Genomic DNA, 19,123 nt, shown 5'->3' with positions numbered 1-19,123 from the left:
AGGGCGGGAGTACACCCTCTGACACACAAACACACACATATCCCCCGCCACAGACATCACCATCCCCCCACACACCACTGCATTGTGCGCCTACTGCTATTGACAGAGTGTCAGAGCTGAGGGGAGATGTCTTAATCAACTTGGACACACTGGGCATTGATTTGACAAGCTGCTGTAATGACCTTCTTGTTTGCGTAAAGGATCACTGTTTATCTGGGCCACAACTGATGCGCTGAGCATGCCTCATTGTCATGGAAACTATTATCACAACTGAATTGGGATGGGGCTCAGAATCGGGATCTCTCTTTTTTCTCTCTCTCTCTGTCTCTGTTACACTTTTTCTTATACACACATGTTGCCGCACGTATTGATATTGATACTATGTTTGACTGTACATGTGCGTGTCTGTGCTTGAATGTGGAGTGTAACACTCCCAGTGGAAATTGTCAGGGGTCAAAGGGAAATGCTATAATTGGTGTCAACATCTTTTCACATCAATGTTATGGAAATCGTTACAGATTGGACGGATTGACTGAGAAGACTCAATAATACCAAGACAGCCGTTTCATTTACCTGCCTCCCAGCTCTTTCAGAAAATTATTTTAAACGTTGGAGCTCATTGATTTACTAAATGACCCATAATGACATCTAAAACAGACAGTTTATTCTCAATGGGGAAAGGAAAAAGCAATTGATATATACACTAGTATATAGAGATACTTAAAATATTATATAATATTTATGTAAAAGACATTTTTTTTTTAAGTTTCTAGAAATTTTCTGAAAAAAAAACCCCTTCAACTTCAGTACTGGGCTTGTGAAGTAATATGATTATTAATCAGCCAATGTGACACAAGTCAATTTTAAGTAATTTTTTGTAAGTTTTAAATCTATTTGCAAATTAACTTCAGTATGTAATTCTATGTAGCCTATGTTACCGCATCCAAGTTGTTGGGTTGTTTTGTTTTTTTCAAATCTGCATCCAGTTGTCATTTAGCTAGTAGTAGTAGTAGTAGTAGTAGTATGTAGTTTTGGTGCCTAAGCGTAACCATATTAAGATTCAAGACCATACGAAGTGGTTTGCAGAAACATACAATCCCAACATTTGTTCTGGAAACTGTGTTTTTTTGTCTGTTTTTTTGTTTGTTTGTTTTTTACAAAAGGCCTCATTATAGAAACCCTTGAAAGGCAAGGTGAAATGTTGTTTTTTTTAATGCCCGAAAAAAAAAATCATCTTGCCTTTCAGGGCTTCTGTACCTCATAGTTCAGTGATTATTATTTTAATTACCATTACTTCATAGTTTGCATTTCGATCTACAAATCAAAACATGTTACATTATTCTTTTACATAATTAAGACTGCAGAAGCTAAAAAATACTAATTGTTTTTCCAAGGGACATAAATAAGGTGATCTCCAGTATATTCTCTATCTCTCAGACTCTTAGAAGTCATGTGACATTTAAACATTTCTATGAATTATGATCTTCTATCAGCCAGTGCATTTTTAGAGATGAAGGGAAAGATTGCCTTTGTTTGTGTTCAGACACTAACACATGAACGGTGTCGTGCTCCATCACCTGGTTCATGGCCACAGGCACACCCTGCCGCCTCAAGAAGAAGACACTCTGCTGAGTCGATTTGCAGGGATCTCAGGTTCAGGGTGCTGTCAGCTTCTGTCAGGGCAATCAGCAACACTCAGCCTCCCCTGAATAGCCCGCACAGCAGACGGTAAATATTATTGGCATTCTGACACCCTCTCGCTGCGACCAAGTGTGTAAAATTGTTAATAAGGAACATGATGGGGCCACTGCATGCTGTCGTGAGAATGGAAAAGCTTGCTCTTGTTGGCAATTATCCAAATAACAGGATGAGGCGTCTGAGGACAGGTGATTTAAGTCCTTAGCAGAGTGGTGGAGAGGTTTGTTTTGGCAGGGAGGAAGTGAGGAAAAGTCACAGAGGTCACATGGTAAACATTGTCCTTGTGCTATATCCATCAATACAACTCCTTATAAAATGTACACAGAGGCCCTTGTATGCGTTGTTTGGAAAAATTGCTAAAGACACTGTCCATAGACGAGGTACTTTAACACTTGAGGGCTATTCTGCATTATGTATGATAGTCATCTTAACGATACTAAAGCAGGTAAAGGTTGTTGGCATGTCAGCTTTAAGTATGGCTGAGAACGAGCTGCTTGTTTACTGAAATCCACTGTTATTAGTTATTTCTATGCCTCCCCCTGAAAGTCTCAATGTGACACTGCGATAAGGCAAACAGTATTCCTCCCCTTGCATAGAGCACGTAAGTCATTACTTTTAAAGGCATAGTATCTCCAAGTCGCAGAAGGACACGTTGATAGCAGAATAAAGTACACAATCGTAAACGTTTATGCCAGTGTTTCTCACTGTATGATTACGTTTTTATGGTTCATATTCTGATATGGCTTGTTTTTGCTGCCACCGCCAAAGCAATGAGACAGGCCCAGAGGTGGCATTTCTCCTTTGCTTTATGGGGGGAGAGATGCCTCGAGGAGAGTCCTGCTCGGTTTCGTTCGGTAAACACACTGCCAAGCTAAATGGCTGATCAATCAATTTCAGTGGGATCGATCTGCATCAGTTCTGCCTGCATGCACACACCCGGAGCCACTTTATTGTAAATCAATCATTTTGAAAACAACTCACAGAGGGGCCCGTCCTCACTAACAAGCCATCAATTCCAGCTGCCTGTGTAGCACCCTTATCAGGCCACAAATCAACAGCCACACAAACATCTGCTCCATTTCCATCGCTTTCCCCTTCTGCCTCGCTCCGTCTTTTACCCCCGCTCGGTCTCTGCCGCTTGTCGTGTTTTGATGGTGTGTCTGGCGAGGAGAAGAGAAGAGAGGCTGCGAATCTTCACCACACCACTTAAGATAACCCAAGGGTAATAGTGTTTGCACATTTGAGAGAGAAATGAGGACAAATGCCAGGGTGGGTCATACATTCTCCTTCTGACCGGCTGTTTGACGTTGGAGTGTGAAATTGCACACTTCAGCTGAGGAGTGTGGAGGAGGAGGAGGAGGAGGAGGAGAGCTGGGCAGGGCCCAGAGACTTATGAGATGTCCACTGATTTCTAGCTATGAAAGAGGAGTGGGTCGATGTCTGAGAAGTCATCCTGCCTCATCATAACACCTCAGAATTGGTGCTGCTCATGATGTTTGAAGGATTCTCAGGAGATATCTCAGTACCCTTGACACAGGCGACACAGTGTTTAGAGCAGTGTATCTAGAAGCAGGAAAATTGCTGCGTTACATAAAGGTTAAAAATCCTTTAACTTTGTCACTGTTTAATGACATGCTTATCACCGTCCAGCTTTTGCTTAGACACGTTAAAGCTCCAACTGGGGAAAGAGGATTGCTTTCTCAATATATCATGTGCCTCTGGAATAACTGTATCTGTAAACCCAATCCATATTAAGATGCTACACATCCAGATGCATTGCCAAAACATTCACAGCGCTGACATGACAGCACAGCGAGATACCTGGTATGATGTCCTTTGCTCATCCGCTGTCACCGTCTCCATGGAGATATATGAGCCAGTGTGGACAGAATGTGATTCGAATGCTATTCCTACCCATCACTGTGGATCCTTGTTGATTGACAGTCTGACAGGTGAAAGTGATGGAGCAGCTAATAGCATGTCAGTAAACGTAAATCAAGACTAATGCCAGGCTCAATGGATAAGCGGATTGGAGGCTTGACTTGGGCTGCGGGGTCACCGACCCCTCTGCAGGGTGGGGATTGGTAAAATACAATAAACATTTATCTGAGGCTTCCCCTGGTGAAAGTCAAGGTCAAGCTCTGGGCCTATGCAACTTTACAGCACCTGTCTATCGTATATACACTGTAATGTGGTGAGTGAAATTATTATATTATCAAAATAAAATTTTGACGACATACTATAAGATGACATTTTTAATTAAATTCTAATGCTATACTATGTCACTTTTTAATGACATTTTGGTGGCATACTATACAATGGCAGGGTTTTTAAATGAAATTTGAATGCCATACTTTACTGACCTATTCATGAAATTTTGACCGCATTACCTATTACTTTTTTAATGAAATTTGACCATAATATTAGCCTGGCTAATGCCAGAATAATCACAAATATGATTAGTCTGGAAACCAGCCATTCATTTTTCCGTAGAGGAGGCGTGGTTCACGATCCTCCAGAGCCATTTATTGGCCGCTAAGAATGTCTATCAAAAGCGTCTGTACGTAGCTCTTAGCCAATCGTATCAGTTATACCAGATGACGTATGTAGAGCGACAGAAATTAATGTTTACATAGCCGGACTAGCTCATCTCTACTTTGAGACTAAAATGCTCAATTCTGCTTCTGCAACGTTTTTCTGCAGCATGTTTTCTGGCTCTGGCTGCTCTATAGTTTCAGCTCACAGTCTACCGGCAGTTGGTGTGTGTCTGTGTGTGTGTGTGTGTGTGTGTGAGTGAGAGAGTGTTGCTGCTGCTTTGCTTCTCCAGTTCTCGCTTTCTGCAAGATTATTTATTTTACGCCTTATTCCCCCTCATGTCATTCAGCCACACACATCCACTGATTTTATGGGCAATAGATGAGCTGCTGCGGGTCTCTCGCCGGCTCCGCTGTCCCCCGGCTCGTAGCGAGATCACCAGGCGTTACAGCAGCGAGCGGTAGCGGGGCTAGTTGGTAGATTAGGCTTTGGCCAAATCCTGTCAGAAGTAAGGCTAAAACATCCTTTTTGGTGGTGAAACAGGAGTGTAAAGTCAAACGTTGTTCTTTTAAAATCAACTTTCGCTCTAAACTATTTAAAAAGGCCGTCTACAGCTAAAGAGAGTTTCGCGTCTGCTGCAGCCATGTTGGATCCGTAAGAAAACTACAAAACTACAAGCTTCCGTGTACTGAGTAGTACGCATCATCGTCTTGCCGTCCATCCCCGTTCTGTGTTTGGATCCCTAAAACAGGGCTAAGAAACGGCCGTGGTTGCCAGACCATCTGCAGGTTCAAAATGAAATCGAGCGCGCAAGGCGGTTTGGGTATACCCAGGCTACTATAATATGACTTTTTTCATGAAAGTCTGAAGACATACTATACAATGATTTTTTTTTATGAAATAGATTTAGACTCGTTTGTCGGACCTTCTACCTGAAACGAGGCCCAGGTAGAAGGTTCAACAAACTCTTAGTCTATCCCTGAACTCTGAGTTGATTTACCCTCAGATGGGAAACTGTGAATTTCCGGTTCCAGAAAACCCACTCTCTGGAACAGGCCACTGATCCACCTGTGTCTCCTCCCCTTTCTATTCTGTGTATGTGTGAGTGCATGGCCGTGGCTTTGTTTTTTACAGGCAGGACAAGGTGAACCTAATCCAGCAATCAAATCTCACAGCATAAAACCCCCGGTCTTCTCTCTCTGGCAGATTGTTTCGTCACCCAGCGTGGTAGTTCCTTGTACATTGGCTTCTCTAGCGTTTTTGCTACTTCCTGGTGTTTATCAGCTTGTGTGGTTATACTCCTTCTGCATTTCTTCAGATCATCTTGCCTGCCTGTCGCTTGCTACCATCTGCTTCTCCAGTCCTGTGAGTCAAACTGCAGAGATCCATTCTCTCCACATGCTGATGCGGCGTCGCCTTTACCAAATGGTGGATGGCATTATGTTTGCTGCTCTTGAGCATTCATCACCTCAACTGCCACAGTTAGATCCTGAGAAGACACTCCCCCCCTCCCCCCTGCACATTACTCCAGCTAACATCAATAAAGGATTGTGTTTGCACTGATACCTGTCTCTTGAGTCATTCATTTGGGTCCAGACCTTATATAGTTCATAACAAAAACACCATATTTTGGGATGTCCAAAAATGACCCCCTGAAAAAAAGTAATGCTATAGTATGTTGATTTTTATCAAAATGGTCAAATTTGTGTCCAAAAATAACAAAAAAACAACACACCATATTATGGAATGTCCAAAAATGACCCCCTCAAAAAAAGTTATACTATAGTATGTCGATTTTTGTCAAATCAGTCAAATTTTTAAATGTTAGAAATGTCCCAGTTATATGCTGTTGATACATGTGGTAGTACAGTTTGTCCAAAAATAGCGAAAAAATAACATATTATGGGATGTCCAAAAGTGACCCCCTCAAAAAAAAAGTCATACCAAATGTAGTTGATTTTTGGAAAAAAAATTCAAATTTTAAAAAGCCTAAAACTGCTTAAAATGGCCCAATTATACTCTGTTGATACACATTAGAGTATAATATGGTCAGAAATTACAGAAAAACACCATATTACGGGATGTCCAAAATGACCCCTCCAAAAAAACATAGTAGTACAATTTTGTCAAAAAGATGTCAAAATGCCAAAAAATGCTAGAAATGGCCCAATTGTACTCTGTTTATACATGTAGTAGTATAGTTTTTTCAAAAATAGTGAAATCACTAAAAAACATATGACACATATGACACGAAGTCATACTATAGACCAATTTGGAGTCAATGTCACATCTACATCACTGGCAGTTGCATGCGCAGACTCGTTGGCAAAAAACTCAGAGGAAATCAGTTGTGATCTATGAAAACAGTTCCAGGGGTAATGATGTCTTGCTCTGCCGTCTTTGACAAGGTTATTGATAAGAATGAAGGACAGTTTTTAGGGCCCGAGCAGGCAACGACCTGCGAGGTCCCTATTGTATTTCGAAAGATTATTAGGGCCTGAGCAGGCAACGACCACTTTTAAAAGATTTAAAATGAAAAACCTGATACAGTTAAAATTATTACCCATTTTTATAAATTAAACCACTTAAAAGTTTATTAGGTAGTTTAATTTTTTTTTATTTTTTATTTTTTTATTTTATCTTAAAACATTTTTTTTTAAATTTAAATTTTTTTATTTTTATTTATTATAATTTATTATTATTTTTTTTTTATTATTTATTACTTTTTTTTTCCTGCGCTTCTGCGGCCCCGCGGCGCTTCTGCGCATGCGCGGCTCGCGGCGTTTCTGCACATGCGCGGCCCTGCGGTGTTTCTGCGCATGCGCGGCCTTGCGGCGCTTCTGCGCATGCGCGGCCCCGTGGCGCTTCTGCGCATGCGCGGGTTTTCAGCGCATGCGCAGAAGCGTTGAACGCCCGCGCATGCGCAGAAGCGCCATGGGGCCGCGCATGCGCAGAAACGCCGCGGGGCCGCGCATGCGCAGAAGCGTTGAAAACCCGCGCATGCGCAGAAGCGCAGGGGAAAAAATTTAAAAATTTAAAAATTTAAAAATTTAAAAATTTAAAAAATTTAAAAAATGTTTTGTCTATTTGTATTGCATATGACACAGGTTGCTGTTTCATATTTTTTATATCAAGAATGGTCAAATAAAATCAATCAATCAATCAAGCCAGACATACCCTTGAAACTCTTCTGTTTCCCCTCTATTTTCTTATTGCTTTCATAGATCGGTCGTTAATAGGGTTTAGCTTACTCATGTAAGATAGATGTAATTTGATAATAAACCATGAAAATAATCAGCAAAAACTATAAAATCTGGACGATTCATAATATTGTATACCAGTGAGGCATGGCCTCACGTCATCAGTCTTGGTAAACAGTACATTGGTCTATACTATGACCTTTTTAAGACAACAAACTTTACTGTGACTTTTTTTCAGGAAATTTTGACGACATACTTTTTTTTTTTATGAAATCTTGAAAACAGATTTTACTGTGACTTTTTCAAATGAAATTTGGACAACATACTATTCTGTAACTTTTTTCAGAAAATTTGACCACATACTATACTATGACTTTTTAAAAAATTAAATATTGACATTATTCATGACATACTATACTATTATTACGGCGTACAATGTTATTACTTCCCCCCATTGCTAACCACTACACCAGCATGTCATCCATAGCAGTTAACTGTTTTTCTCTCGTTTCACAAAATTTTGAGGACATACTTTACTATGACTTTATGAAATACTGACGACATACTTTTTTCAGGAAAGTTTGACAACATATTATACTGTGACATTTTTATGAAGTTTTCACAACATACTATACTATGAATTTTTTCACAACTTTTTAACTATACTATGACTTTTCGTTTTGGCGTACAATATTAATACTTTTCCTGAGCAGGATTCAAACTCAGTTTTATTTATGAAAATAAAACATATATAAACGAAATCATAAGCTCAGCCTTTTGCAAAGTAACTAGAAGATATAGCTATAAAATAATTGTAGTGGTTTAAAAAGAATCATACGTCCCTCTGAATTAATCAAATATAAAAGATATACTTATTAAAACTTACAAATATTATACTAAAGTATAAGAAAATATGTAAGGTTTGAGTGCCTCACATTTGAACATAAATACAGTAATTGAGTATTTAGCATAACAAGTGGTGGGAGGTGACTGAAGGAGTAGAATAATAGAGAAACACATTCCTTTGAAATAAAAAAAGAGGAGAGTTTCCAGGTTTAGAACACAAATACATCCATTTTAATTTGAGAAAATACAAAAAGAAACCATGTACAATCTATGTACAAACTTTTTGTACAAGACAGTATATTTATCAGCAGATTATATTTGACAGAGTCAGGTAGATCAAAGCACCATCAAATAATCCATTTATCCATCATATCTAGAAGACATCCAAACTAATTAGACTGCAATGTCAAACTCCTGTTTGCTGCAATGACGATGTGCCAACAAATCCTATCTGTGATACGCAAGAGCAATGTCCTGAATTCTTCCTGAACTGATAGGCAGCCAAAAGAAATTAACAAAAATTGCAACTTTTCTTAAAAAAAAACAACAAAAAAATTGCTGAATGCAATTTTAATGTATTGTTAAGACTTGAGACCCACCTCCCATCCCCATAAGTATTATATGTTCTATTATATCTAGTACAATTCCCAGCAAATAAGTTATTATATCCATCCTTTACAGCAAAAAATAGATTAACAAAAATAATGCAACATACTGTAACAGTAACATATGACGCATCATAGTCTTTGATTTGTTCAGTGGACCACAACACATCTGATGTTACAGGCATGTGCCTCTATGTGCATCTTTCAGTCATCCATATCTAACTACACTGCACGACAAGACCTGATAGCCTATAACCAATCACATAGTGGAGACGATATGTGTGGTTTGATGACCAAGGCTCCTATCAGTCTGCCCCAGCTGCCTCTCAGGCCTTCTGAATGCCACTTTTCGCAATAGTGGGACTTTATATGGGCCCTCCTCTTGACCTCCTGCACTGCCTGGCACTATACTGACATGGAGGCATTGATGGCTTGGATGTTCTCCATGTCAGTACAAGACACCGTTCTCACAGTGGAACACTTGGGACTCAGCTCCCTCAAAGCGAGCATGTGTCCCTGAATGACTGAAGGATGCTTGCTCAACTAAACTCTTCATGGCACTTCAAAAAACACTCTAAAAACTTTAGAGGTATACAATGCAAAGACCTAAAAACATCTAACAGAGACATGTGACAAGGTGTAGGAAGGAGAGACATCTCAGTCCAGTGTTGTGAATAATGCCAGCCTGAATGAGTCGCACAATGAGGGTTCAGGTAGAAAAAGCACAGTAATCAAGTGTAATGAAAACAAATGGTGCATTACTTTGTGAGTTTATGTTAATGCCAGTTTGCAGCATGTGCCGTTTTATTTCTGAACAATGCTATGTTTAAGTACCTCATAAAATACTCTGTAAACAAATAAGAAGCAGTTGTGACAGATTGTGACAGATGACAAGCTGACAAAATGGAATGTAAACCCTATAATAACACAAAGTAATAAAAACAGGAAAATTAAGGATGTTCTCTCTTTTGATAACCTCTGCTGTATTGGCGCTACCTTCCATCTTTGTGATGGCGGATAAACCAGATCAAATTCCGCCTGACTTTTCCTACGTGAATATTTCCCATCAAGTATCTTTCATTTTTAAGATACACATTTGTCTTTTTTTTTTTTCAACATAATAATCAGGTTGTCGTTTTTGTGTATAATACTGAGTTATTTCCAATATCAAATATTAATAGTTCCTTATTGTTCCGGCTAGCAAGTGTGCCGTTAACAACCCAATTATACATACATTTTACTCACATATTTTCTGAAAAGAAATCTATTTGCTACAAAGTGTGACAACGATGTAATCACAGTTCAAAAGTTCACTTCAGGACAATGAGTATGAGGCTTCAGTATAGTTGCACCACACCCAATAGACGGACATTAAAGCTCAGATCGTTTTGTTTGAAAAAGAAATGTGGTTTATATAATGGGTTGAAATTACACAAACATATTTAGCACAATATTATGTTTTCCATATTCCAAATATTCTTTTTTTTTTTTGTTTTAAATTACTTTTCCTTTACAGTCTGTAGAGGAGAATCACTGCTATAAACAGACTGGGTCTCCCCGTCATATTTGAACCACCAGCACACTGTGCTTTGGTGTACATACCCTTCCTACAGACTAGGGACCTAATTTAGGTCAAACACATCTAATGAAGGTCATTCAGTTCTGGCCTGCACACAAAGGAGCGACTCTACGATCTCCTGGTTATTATTACCACTCTGATCTGCTCTCCATCTAAATACAACATTTACCCCCCAATACTGAATTCCTTTTCGCCTAACATTCCACCTGCATGTTGCAGCTAGGGATGCTTAGTAGTAGGCGTGGAGATTACTGACTAGACAGGACTCATCTGTGCAACTAAAAGCAGCTTCAGATGAGCCTTAATCTATTTCTACAAGCACTCAACAGAGCTGAGCTGCCAGGCTGAAGATGGTGGTTTCACAATGCAAGCTAGTCGAAGCTTTATTGGCTCCAGAGTGATGCACTTTGTTAAACAGGGGGGCAGCAGGATAAAAAAATAATCTTTTGTTTTAGTACGATGTGAAATAAATGATGATATAGTCAAAGACAAAATCCTTTGATATGTAGTTGTAATTAAAGATATTATTAAGTCTTTTTTTTTCATCTCCCATAGTACTTTTCACTTAGTTCTTGTCTAGAAAAATAAGTACAAATTGATTATGCTTATGGATGCAAAATAATTATGTTTAAATGTATAAATCCAACTACATATTTGCATGAAGTTAATGTATTAGGAGGCTACCACCTCATTTCTCCATCACTACCACAGCTGGGTTTGGATCTACGAGTGCCAAAATGTGCAAGATACACACTCATGTTGCACAGGCTAGCTTAAAGAACACTGGTTCCTCTCCAGTATCCTTATTAGCAGTCTGTGGGATTGTTGCATTTCCACCCAACCATGTTTGAGCATTTTGCCACGTTAGAACAGCAGCACAGCAACTCCTGAGAGTTTTGAGGCGTGTGACATCTGGATTGGCAACAGAGAACATCCAAGCTCTTTCTTGCCTCTGTGCCAACCCTGTGCCAGGCAGGTGCTTTGATCAAAGGAGGACCCATTAAATGCCCACTATTTTGCGATATGTGGCATTTATTTTCTTAGACATTAACTTTTTGAAACAGACAAAACATTCAGAAAATACACCACTCTTCTTTGTGATCCCAAATTCTGCCGTGGTTATCACGGCAAAAAGTCAACGGTGGACACGCAGCTGCTGTTCGTGTTAGCTCAGCTCAAACATATTGGGGGATTTTGGTTTTGATTTTTGATGCAACATAATTTAGTTAGTAGATCCAAACCCTCTAGACTCGTCTACTGTTTGTTTTCTACCATGACTTTCATTTTCAGAGCAAAGATCCAACATGCTGCTCCTTCAAAGGTGCACCATCACATACACGGCGATGAAGGAGATGACTGATCAGGATGAGTGGCTGCGATGCACACACACACACACATATATAACATAAATGCTCCTGAACACATGAAGGACAGTGGTAGGTTGTTTTTCATCCCTCTCATGTATTCAGGTTAATCAACCGCGCTGTTTCTGTTAGAGAGGGGGCTCAGGCACATATCATGCGATAGGAGCTGAAAACAGAGTCACAGGCTTTATGATCTGACGTATCAGCAGAAGACATGTAGGTTTCTCTTTCAGCCAGCAACACTGCACCATTCTCTGAGTTTTTAGACTACTGTTTTGCAAGATGATTTTGTTCTGCAGGACTGGAATGCTCTCACTCAGCATGACGAGTCAACGGTGAAGTAGCAAACCTTAAGCAATGACATGATGTATAACAACCTAAGAACAAGATTAGTATGCCTCCGAAGCCAAGCAGCCCTCCCTCCCTCTTCCTTCCTTCCTTCCTTCCTTATTTCCTCCTCAGCGACATTTTATTGGGGGGGCTCTGATGGTTCCAGTTGTTCTGTCAAAAGAAACTTGTTCAGTTTTAGTGCAAATAGAACAGAAGCAGACAGGAGATGTGAAGTTGATGAACCCAGCTGGTTTGACATGACGCATCTGGGCGGATCTTTGGGAGATGATATGATCAAGTTTATCGCTGCAACCCTCATCCTCCAAGAACCAGCCACCTTAGCAATGGAGTCTGGTCACACGAAGAGGTGAACTATTGCAAAGAATTACAGGAAGTACTCTTTTTCTTTTGTCAACTCTTAAAATAATTCCAAAAAGTGCTAGGGGGAAGGGGCTGTACAATCCTTATTTGATTGTCATTATGTACATCACTATGGATACAATAATAAATAAAACAATGTCCAAGAGCATGGAAGTAACATTAAAGGTATACACATAGGAGGTCCCTTCCAGTTCGGGTTTCTGTCCAACCCTTGATGAGAAGAATGAGTGAAGAGAAATGTGTCAGTCTTCAACATCCCTGTCATCATCATCATCATCATCATCGTCGTCATCAATCCTCCATGGGTGATCTCCCATCTCTTTTGAAAGAGCGTACAGATGTCTGGTGAGTCAGCAAGAAAACCCTGTGTTCAGCATTCATCTTCAACTTCTCTGATCGGTGGAATCAGACTACTAGTGGATTTGTATTGGTTGACTTGGTTGGCCATGTGAGTGCTCATGGGCTTGATCTGAATGTTCCGTGGGTAGGCATTTTCTGGTTCATCTGTAAACCATTTCTTTTCTGAAGGCGAGAGAGGAAGAAGAGAAGACACAGTTAGTTTTGATAAAATAGGCAAAACTGGATTAACTACAACCATACTGCCTCAGTTTAAGTGGTAGATTTGCATTGGCATTCTTTGAGGTTAGCATCAAACCATGAGGTCCAGTTTTAGTCTGTGTTGTGGTGCACTGAGCCAATCTGAATGTTGTTGTGTCGACATGGTGGTATTGTGTGTTCAAGTACAGCTGTGATAGCTATAATCGGTCAGAATTCTCACTTCTTCCTGCTAGCTAGCCACGCAGACACTTATTTTTTGCCCAGTTTCAGAGAGATTTCAGACGCCATCTCAATACAACGAAGGCACAAGGGATTTAGTCTGTGGTGCTCACAGGAGAACAGTGTCCCCAGTATTTAATGTAGCTGCTTTCTATAAAGGAAATAGTCCCCAACTAGAATTAACACCCACAGTTGTAAGCCTTTGCCGACCAGCCAAGTTGCAGTTTACACCCATTTTTGTACAGATTGATAAAGATGTAGCCATGACAGTTGACAATGCTTCAATTTTGGAAGTTGCTAAAAACAAACTCTAAATCATGGATGCTTAACAAACATCCTTAGCCCAGCAGAGAAAATCTTTACAGTCAACACAATTTCAAGATGGACACCCAAGATTAGTGTCACCAATTCAGTATCGATCAAATGTGAATATTTTGACACAAGTTGACACAAAAGTCAACTTGTGTGACAATGTGTGAACACATTGTCACACAAGTTGACTAAAAAAATTGACATCACTTTATTATTTTATGCGATTGTTGAGAATTCACAGGTCATGTCCAAAAATGTTTTGTGAAGTTACAGCACGCTGATCTCCAAAATCGTATCAATTCATTCTAAAAACCAAGGTAAATTTGAAGAAACACCCTCCAGGCAATTAACAAAAATGGGACAGGCAGATGGTTGGACAGAGAACCTGAAAACATGAAGCCTCTGTCACTGCTGTGGAGGCATAGAAAAGCTCTTGAGCTGGTTATTTGGATTATGCTAACTAGATTCCCTTCAAGTTCAACAAAACAAAAAAAAATTGGAAGTGGTGGGTCAATCCAAAGATGCATGTGGATGGCAGTTGGTGTGTATGTTGCCAGCTAACATCAGTCTCTGCATTAGCTGTGTGGTCCCTGTTAATTTTCTACCAAACAGCCCTCAAAGTTTTGCAATCTTTGCATTTCTGTCTGACTATATATTGCATATATTTTAACAGACATATTTTCTAAAACACAATGTTCCTGTATATTTTTTTTATTTTTTTTTACATTTTTCAATACAGTGAGCACCATAAACTAAATTCCATTCACTTCCAATATGTTGGGGTGGAGGCAGAAATTTCAAGAGATAAATATCTCAAAACCTGGAAAAAATACATGTCAATATTTGGATGGCTTGGAACAACTGCACGTTAAAGAAGAAAATGTCTTTATTTTTGTAAGTTATATAAGCGAGCCCTTTAAGCTAACAAATTAAACGATATCTCAAACAACCACATTTCATAGAAAGCTGTACTCTCATGCCGACAGTCATTATGTGATGGAAGAGATTTGGAAGATTTGGATACGTCATTTTGGAGAGAATCTCTTTATGTGTAAGTAGGCTATGAGAGCGCTGTTTCTGAGGAAAAGGAGAGGTGTATGCCAGCTGTCAGAAGTTTGTAAACTCTCTCCTTGCACTTCACAGGCATCTGCAATGCCATTCAACATGTCACTTCCTTTTGGGTAAAGTTGTAATATCAAATTTTAACTTTGCTATGTGGAGCAAACCTCAAGTGTGTGTGTGTGTGTGTGTGTGTGTGTGTGTGTGTGTGTGTGTGTGTGTTCATGTACATGCAGGCTTGCATGTGTGGGGATCCATTTGTGCGGGCATGTGTGTGTGTCAGCAAGCTTAAGGCTGCGGGGCCGTGTGTTACAGCACAGGTATTTGATGTGTAGAATTGTGCCTGAGGTGAAGCAAGATGTCTGCCATCTCTCTCCAGAGTCTGCTGCTGATACGGTGAACTTAGTGATGTCGCCTCAAACCACCATATCAGGTGCACAGGGTTACAAGGAGGTAACTTACAGACTCATATCCCCCTTCAATTTAGACTTTAAATTGGTCACACCTCCCACTTTCTTGGTGTGACCGATGGCACAGGGCTGGACACACTTTCTTAAAGTTCTGTTAAGAAGTAAGCAATTGGCTGCATCAGGGGGATTTGAATCAGCCTGACCTACATGTGAGCTATGATCGAGGTTTGTATAGTCAGGCAACATGTTGTTACTCTGTGATTTATGCTGATGCCGGTACAATAATAACATCTAACAGTCTGCTACAGTCAACTATTAGCATTCAATAGGAGGGAAGATGCGCAAACACACAGACCTCTCACACAATGCAAACCATCTCAAGTTGAAATAAATCATAAAAAGGCATGATAAATGATGGAAAGAAAGGATGTGAAAAAGGATTTGTCTGGAGGAAAAGAAAACTCATATCATCAAGTGTATAACTTAGGTAAGGGCACAAAGAAAGGGGGGTTTCGTCTCAACCTCATGCAATATGGAGATGGTCCTGATCATGGCAGGGAGGAGGCAGGAGCAGCAGCAGACATTTTGCTTTCCAGATGAAAGCAAAACTTAAACTGAGGCATGGTTTACTTAACATCTGAAGAAAGTGATAAATAAAAACAAACTCCCCTCGTCATAACAATATCCACAGAGGACATAGTTATGATCAGAACCCCAGGTAAAGGTTGCTAAGTCATGCAGAATCGTTAACTTGCATACCTTGGCCCATTCTATTCATCCTTGTTGCACTTCAGAAAGAGAGGTAAGTAATCTACTGTAAGTGAGTAGTATTTACAGTCAATACACAACTGACAAATGACTACCAGTCTTACTAAGGCTTACATATTATTACTACTACAGTATTTAGGCATACATCTTAATCTTAAGATGTACTGAGGGCTACCATTTAAAAATTCTTGAGTACGATCATAACAAATCTGCATGCTTTTAGAATATGTCACAATTTCAAAATTCGCTACTTTATTCTCCCAGGTGAAAATTTTAATTCAAAGTGCATATATTTTGGGGGGAGAATAAGGAGTATATAACATCTAAGTCAAAATATTTAACCAAATTTGAAATAATCTTATAATAAAACAGAACAGGAAAGAGGGCTACCAACATGGACATGCATTAAAGCAGTACAGATGCACCAACAAAATATCAACACTGCTAATGAGGGATGATCTTATGAGTAACAGCGTTATCAATAATGTTAGCCAAATATGCTCTATCATCAATATCAGCTACAGTAGGTAAATCACAAAACACATCCATGATCGAGGCGTACTGATCATGTGCGTTAAATGTGCACAAATATCCAACAAACAACGGTTAATTACTACACAAATATTAAGAGTTAGACACAAAACGACTAAATATTAACACAGATACAACAGGTAGACTGAACAACAGGCTGAATGTGTGTTGTGTTGTATTATGTAAATCCATTTGGCTGTGGTTGAAGCCCTTAGCTTTGTGTTTCCAACCACAATGGCTGTGCCATCCAAACAAGTGGTTTTACTGTTTACAATGCCACAGACTTCATTAGTAAGAAAAGACTCTAAACAGTCTTTGACTAGAATAAATGAGCTTTTCTACAAAGCGAGTTTGCTAATTTGCTCATGTCATGTTATGATTGCTGTGATGTGAGATTGAATACCACATGCAGATGATTATGAAAGAAACACACAAACACTGAGCATGGACGCAGAGCACAAATCACACAAACGAACCACAAACACACAATACACAGTGTTTATCAGTGCATGTGTCACCATAGTCTGCACACAAACACACACACACTATTAAAATACAGGTTAGGTAGGAAACACTAAGCATGCAGGCTAAAAGTCTACAGGACACACAAGAGCACCTACTTCTGTTTGTCGCGGGCCTCTCGGGTCTTACTGCTGCGGTTCTGCCGGTTGGAGGGCGGGATGGAGTGGACGGAGGAGCTCTTTTTGCTGGAGGAATGGGAGGAGTGGGAAGAGTGGGACAAGCTTGTCCGGGACTGGCCAGCGTTGTGGTCAAACTGCATGAGGCAGAAGATCAGGTCTGTGGGCACGAGCTCAAACTCGTACGGTGGGTTCGTGATCACATACCTGCCCAGAAAACAGATGTTAGACAGGAGTAAACTTTGGAAAAATGTAAGGACTTAAAGTTCAAAGACTAATTAATCTATTGATTTTCATTTTGTTTTATATTCAATAACCTCATTGTAAAGATTTGAGTTATATCTACTTGACTTGCACTAATTTACATTTAATTTAATTAATGATGGCATCATCATGTTATACTGTATCATTACAGTATATTTTTATGATGTTAGTTAATATTTAAGTCCGGTTTTAGTCTCTATTGTGAGTTATTTTATTCCATATTTCTATATTTTTTATTCTGTTTTGGTAATTTTACATAATTTGGCCTGTAAAATGTATTTGTGTTACAGTTACCTTATTTGTTTTGGTAATTTATCTGAAGTGACTGCTGCAACATGCATTTTACTTGATGAAGTATTCTATCTATTAGACTAATTATCATTTTATCACATCAAAATATTTTACATCAAATTACAAATTACATCAAACTCGTACGGCGGGTTTCAAGATCACATACCTGTCCATAAAATATATGTTAGTCAGGATTAAACTTTATGAAAATGTTTAAAATTTTAAGGACTGAATATAAAAAGACAAAATACACTTAATTCTATTTTAAAGTCAAGAACCTCATTGTAAAGTTTTGAGTTATATCTACTTGACTTGCACTAATGTGCATCTTATATTACTGGATATAAAAGTGTATAGCTATAATTGTACAGTATATTTTCATGATTAAAGTTGATATAATAGTCCTATCTTTAGTCTCTATTGTCAGTTTTGTTTTTCATTCTATATTTTTTCATATTTAATATATTCGGTTTTTATTTAATATATTATATTTTACATGATTTGGCCTGTAAAATGTATTTGTTTTTCATTTACCTTATTTGTTTTGTGATTTATCTGAAGTGACTGCTGCAACACTGCATTTTACTTGATAATTAGTCTCACTTTATCGTTTTATAACATAAATATATCTATTTTGCCACAGAGTGAGACAGAAATTGTACCTTTTTGTACACGGGCTCGGTGCATTGAGGTGAGCGTCTCTTAATCTGTAGATTCCAAAACACAGCATGTTGTACGTCTTCAGTGCTTTACAGAATAAATCCCCGTAGCAACCGCCATCCTGATGAACAACAGAAAAAAGACACAATCAGTGAGTGAGTAGGTCAGCCTGATCAGTAACAAGGAATGTCACGAAAGTTGTTGTGAAAATTCAACGATCTGCATTGCTGAGGGTGTTTTGCTTGTGAGTGTATACCAACTGTTGGCAATGCAGACTGTAACAATCAGCAGTGTTTTATAATTATGCCATAAGTCATGCAAGAAAAAACAAAATTACTTCAGTATTGGAAGTTTTGTAGAACAATAACAAAAAACTGTAAAAACAAGGTTGGAACCAATTAAACTTGGAATTTCCTTGGTGGTGTTCATTGTTCTCTCTAAAGCTCTCTTCCATCTCCGCCCACTGAGGCCTGCTTTGCGTGATCACTGTTCTTCACATCGGATTAAGGGCCGGGAGGAGCGGAGGCGGCCAGATGTGTGCTGCTGGGTAGTGCCAAAACGTGTCATCTTCGCTTAAACATCCACTTACCCCCAAGTCGGCAAATGGCCCGTCGTAGAGGGCTAGCTGGGCGACGCGACACCTGTCTCTGTTGGCCAGCGTCTGCGGTGTGCTGTAGCCTCCTCTGAGGGCGTTCTCCTCAGCCAACAGGGCCTCCAGCTCTGGTGTGGCTCCCCCTGTGACCAGCGTCCGAATCAGTGTGAGGATGTTATCATTGAAATATGTCTGCAGAGAAGAAAGAAGGAATATCTGTAAGCAGATGCCATTAGAGTCACAAGCAGGGAGGTGGCAGATGTTGGAAGAAAGCAAGTGTTGG

At 39.4% G+C, this 19,123-nt stretch overlaps 1 protein-coding gene across 11 annotated transcripts in view; it reads right to left on the bottom strand.

The window, feature by feature from the left end:
* Positions 1 to 8,538: 8,538 nt before the first annotated feature.
* The window catches only part of kcnma1a (potassium large conductance calcium-activated channel, subfamily M, alpha member 1a), a 153,396-nt gene continuing 142,811 nt past the window's right edge, over positions 8,539 to 19,123 (bottom strand). For 6 of the 11 annotated variants that reach the window (XM_059359565.1, XM_059359557.1, XM_059359560.1 and 3 more), the window contains 5 exons: positions 18,838 to 19,032; positions 18,251 to 18,369; positions 17,016 to 17,240; positions 15,856 to 15,884; positions 8,539 to 13,060 (listed from right to left, as the gene is read on the bottom strand). In XM_059359565.1, the coding sequence (XP_059215548.1) occupies positions 12,909 to 13,060; positions 15,856 to 15,884; positions 17,016 to 17,240; positions 18,251 to 18,369; positions 18,838 to 19,032 (720 nt within the window). In that variant the 3' untranslated portion in view covers positions 8,539 to 12,908. Of the gene's footprint in view, positions 13,061 to 15,855; positions 15,885 to 17,011; positions 17,241 to 18,250; positions 18,370 to 18,837; positions 19,033 to 19,123 lie in introns of those variants that run through there. The other 5 variants (XM_059359562.1, XM_059359563.1, XM_059359566.1 and 2 more) reach the window with 2 other exon arrangements.

This window comes from Centropristis striata, chromosome 20 (assembly GCF_030273125.1).
Source record: "Centropristis striata isolate RG_2023a ecotype Rhode Island chromosome 20, C.striata_1.0, whole genome shotgun sequence".
Lineage (NCBI taxonomy): Eukaryota > Metazoa > Chordata > Actinopteri > Perciformes > Serranidae > Centropristis > Centropristis striata.
Note: the sequence above shows the minus strand (reverse complement) of the source record. Positions and strands in the feature narration are given on the sequence as shown.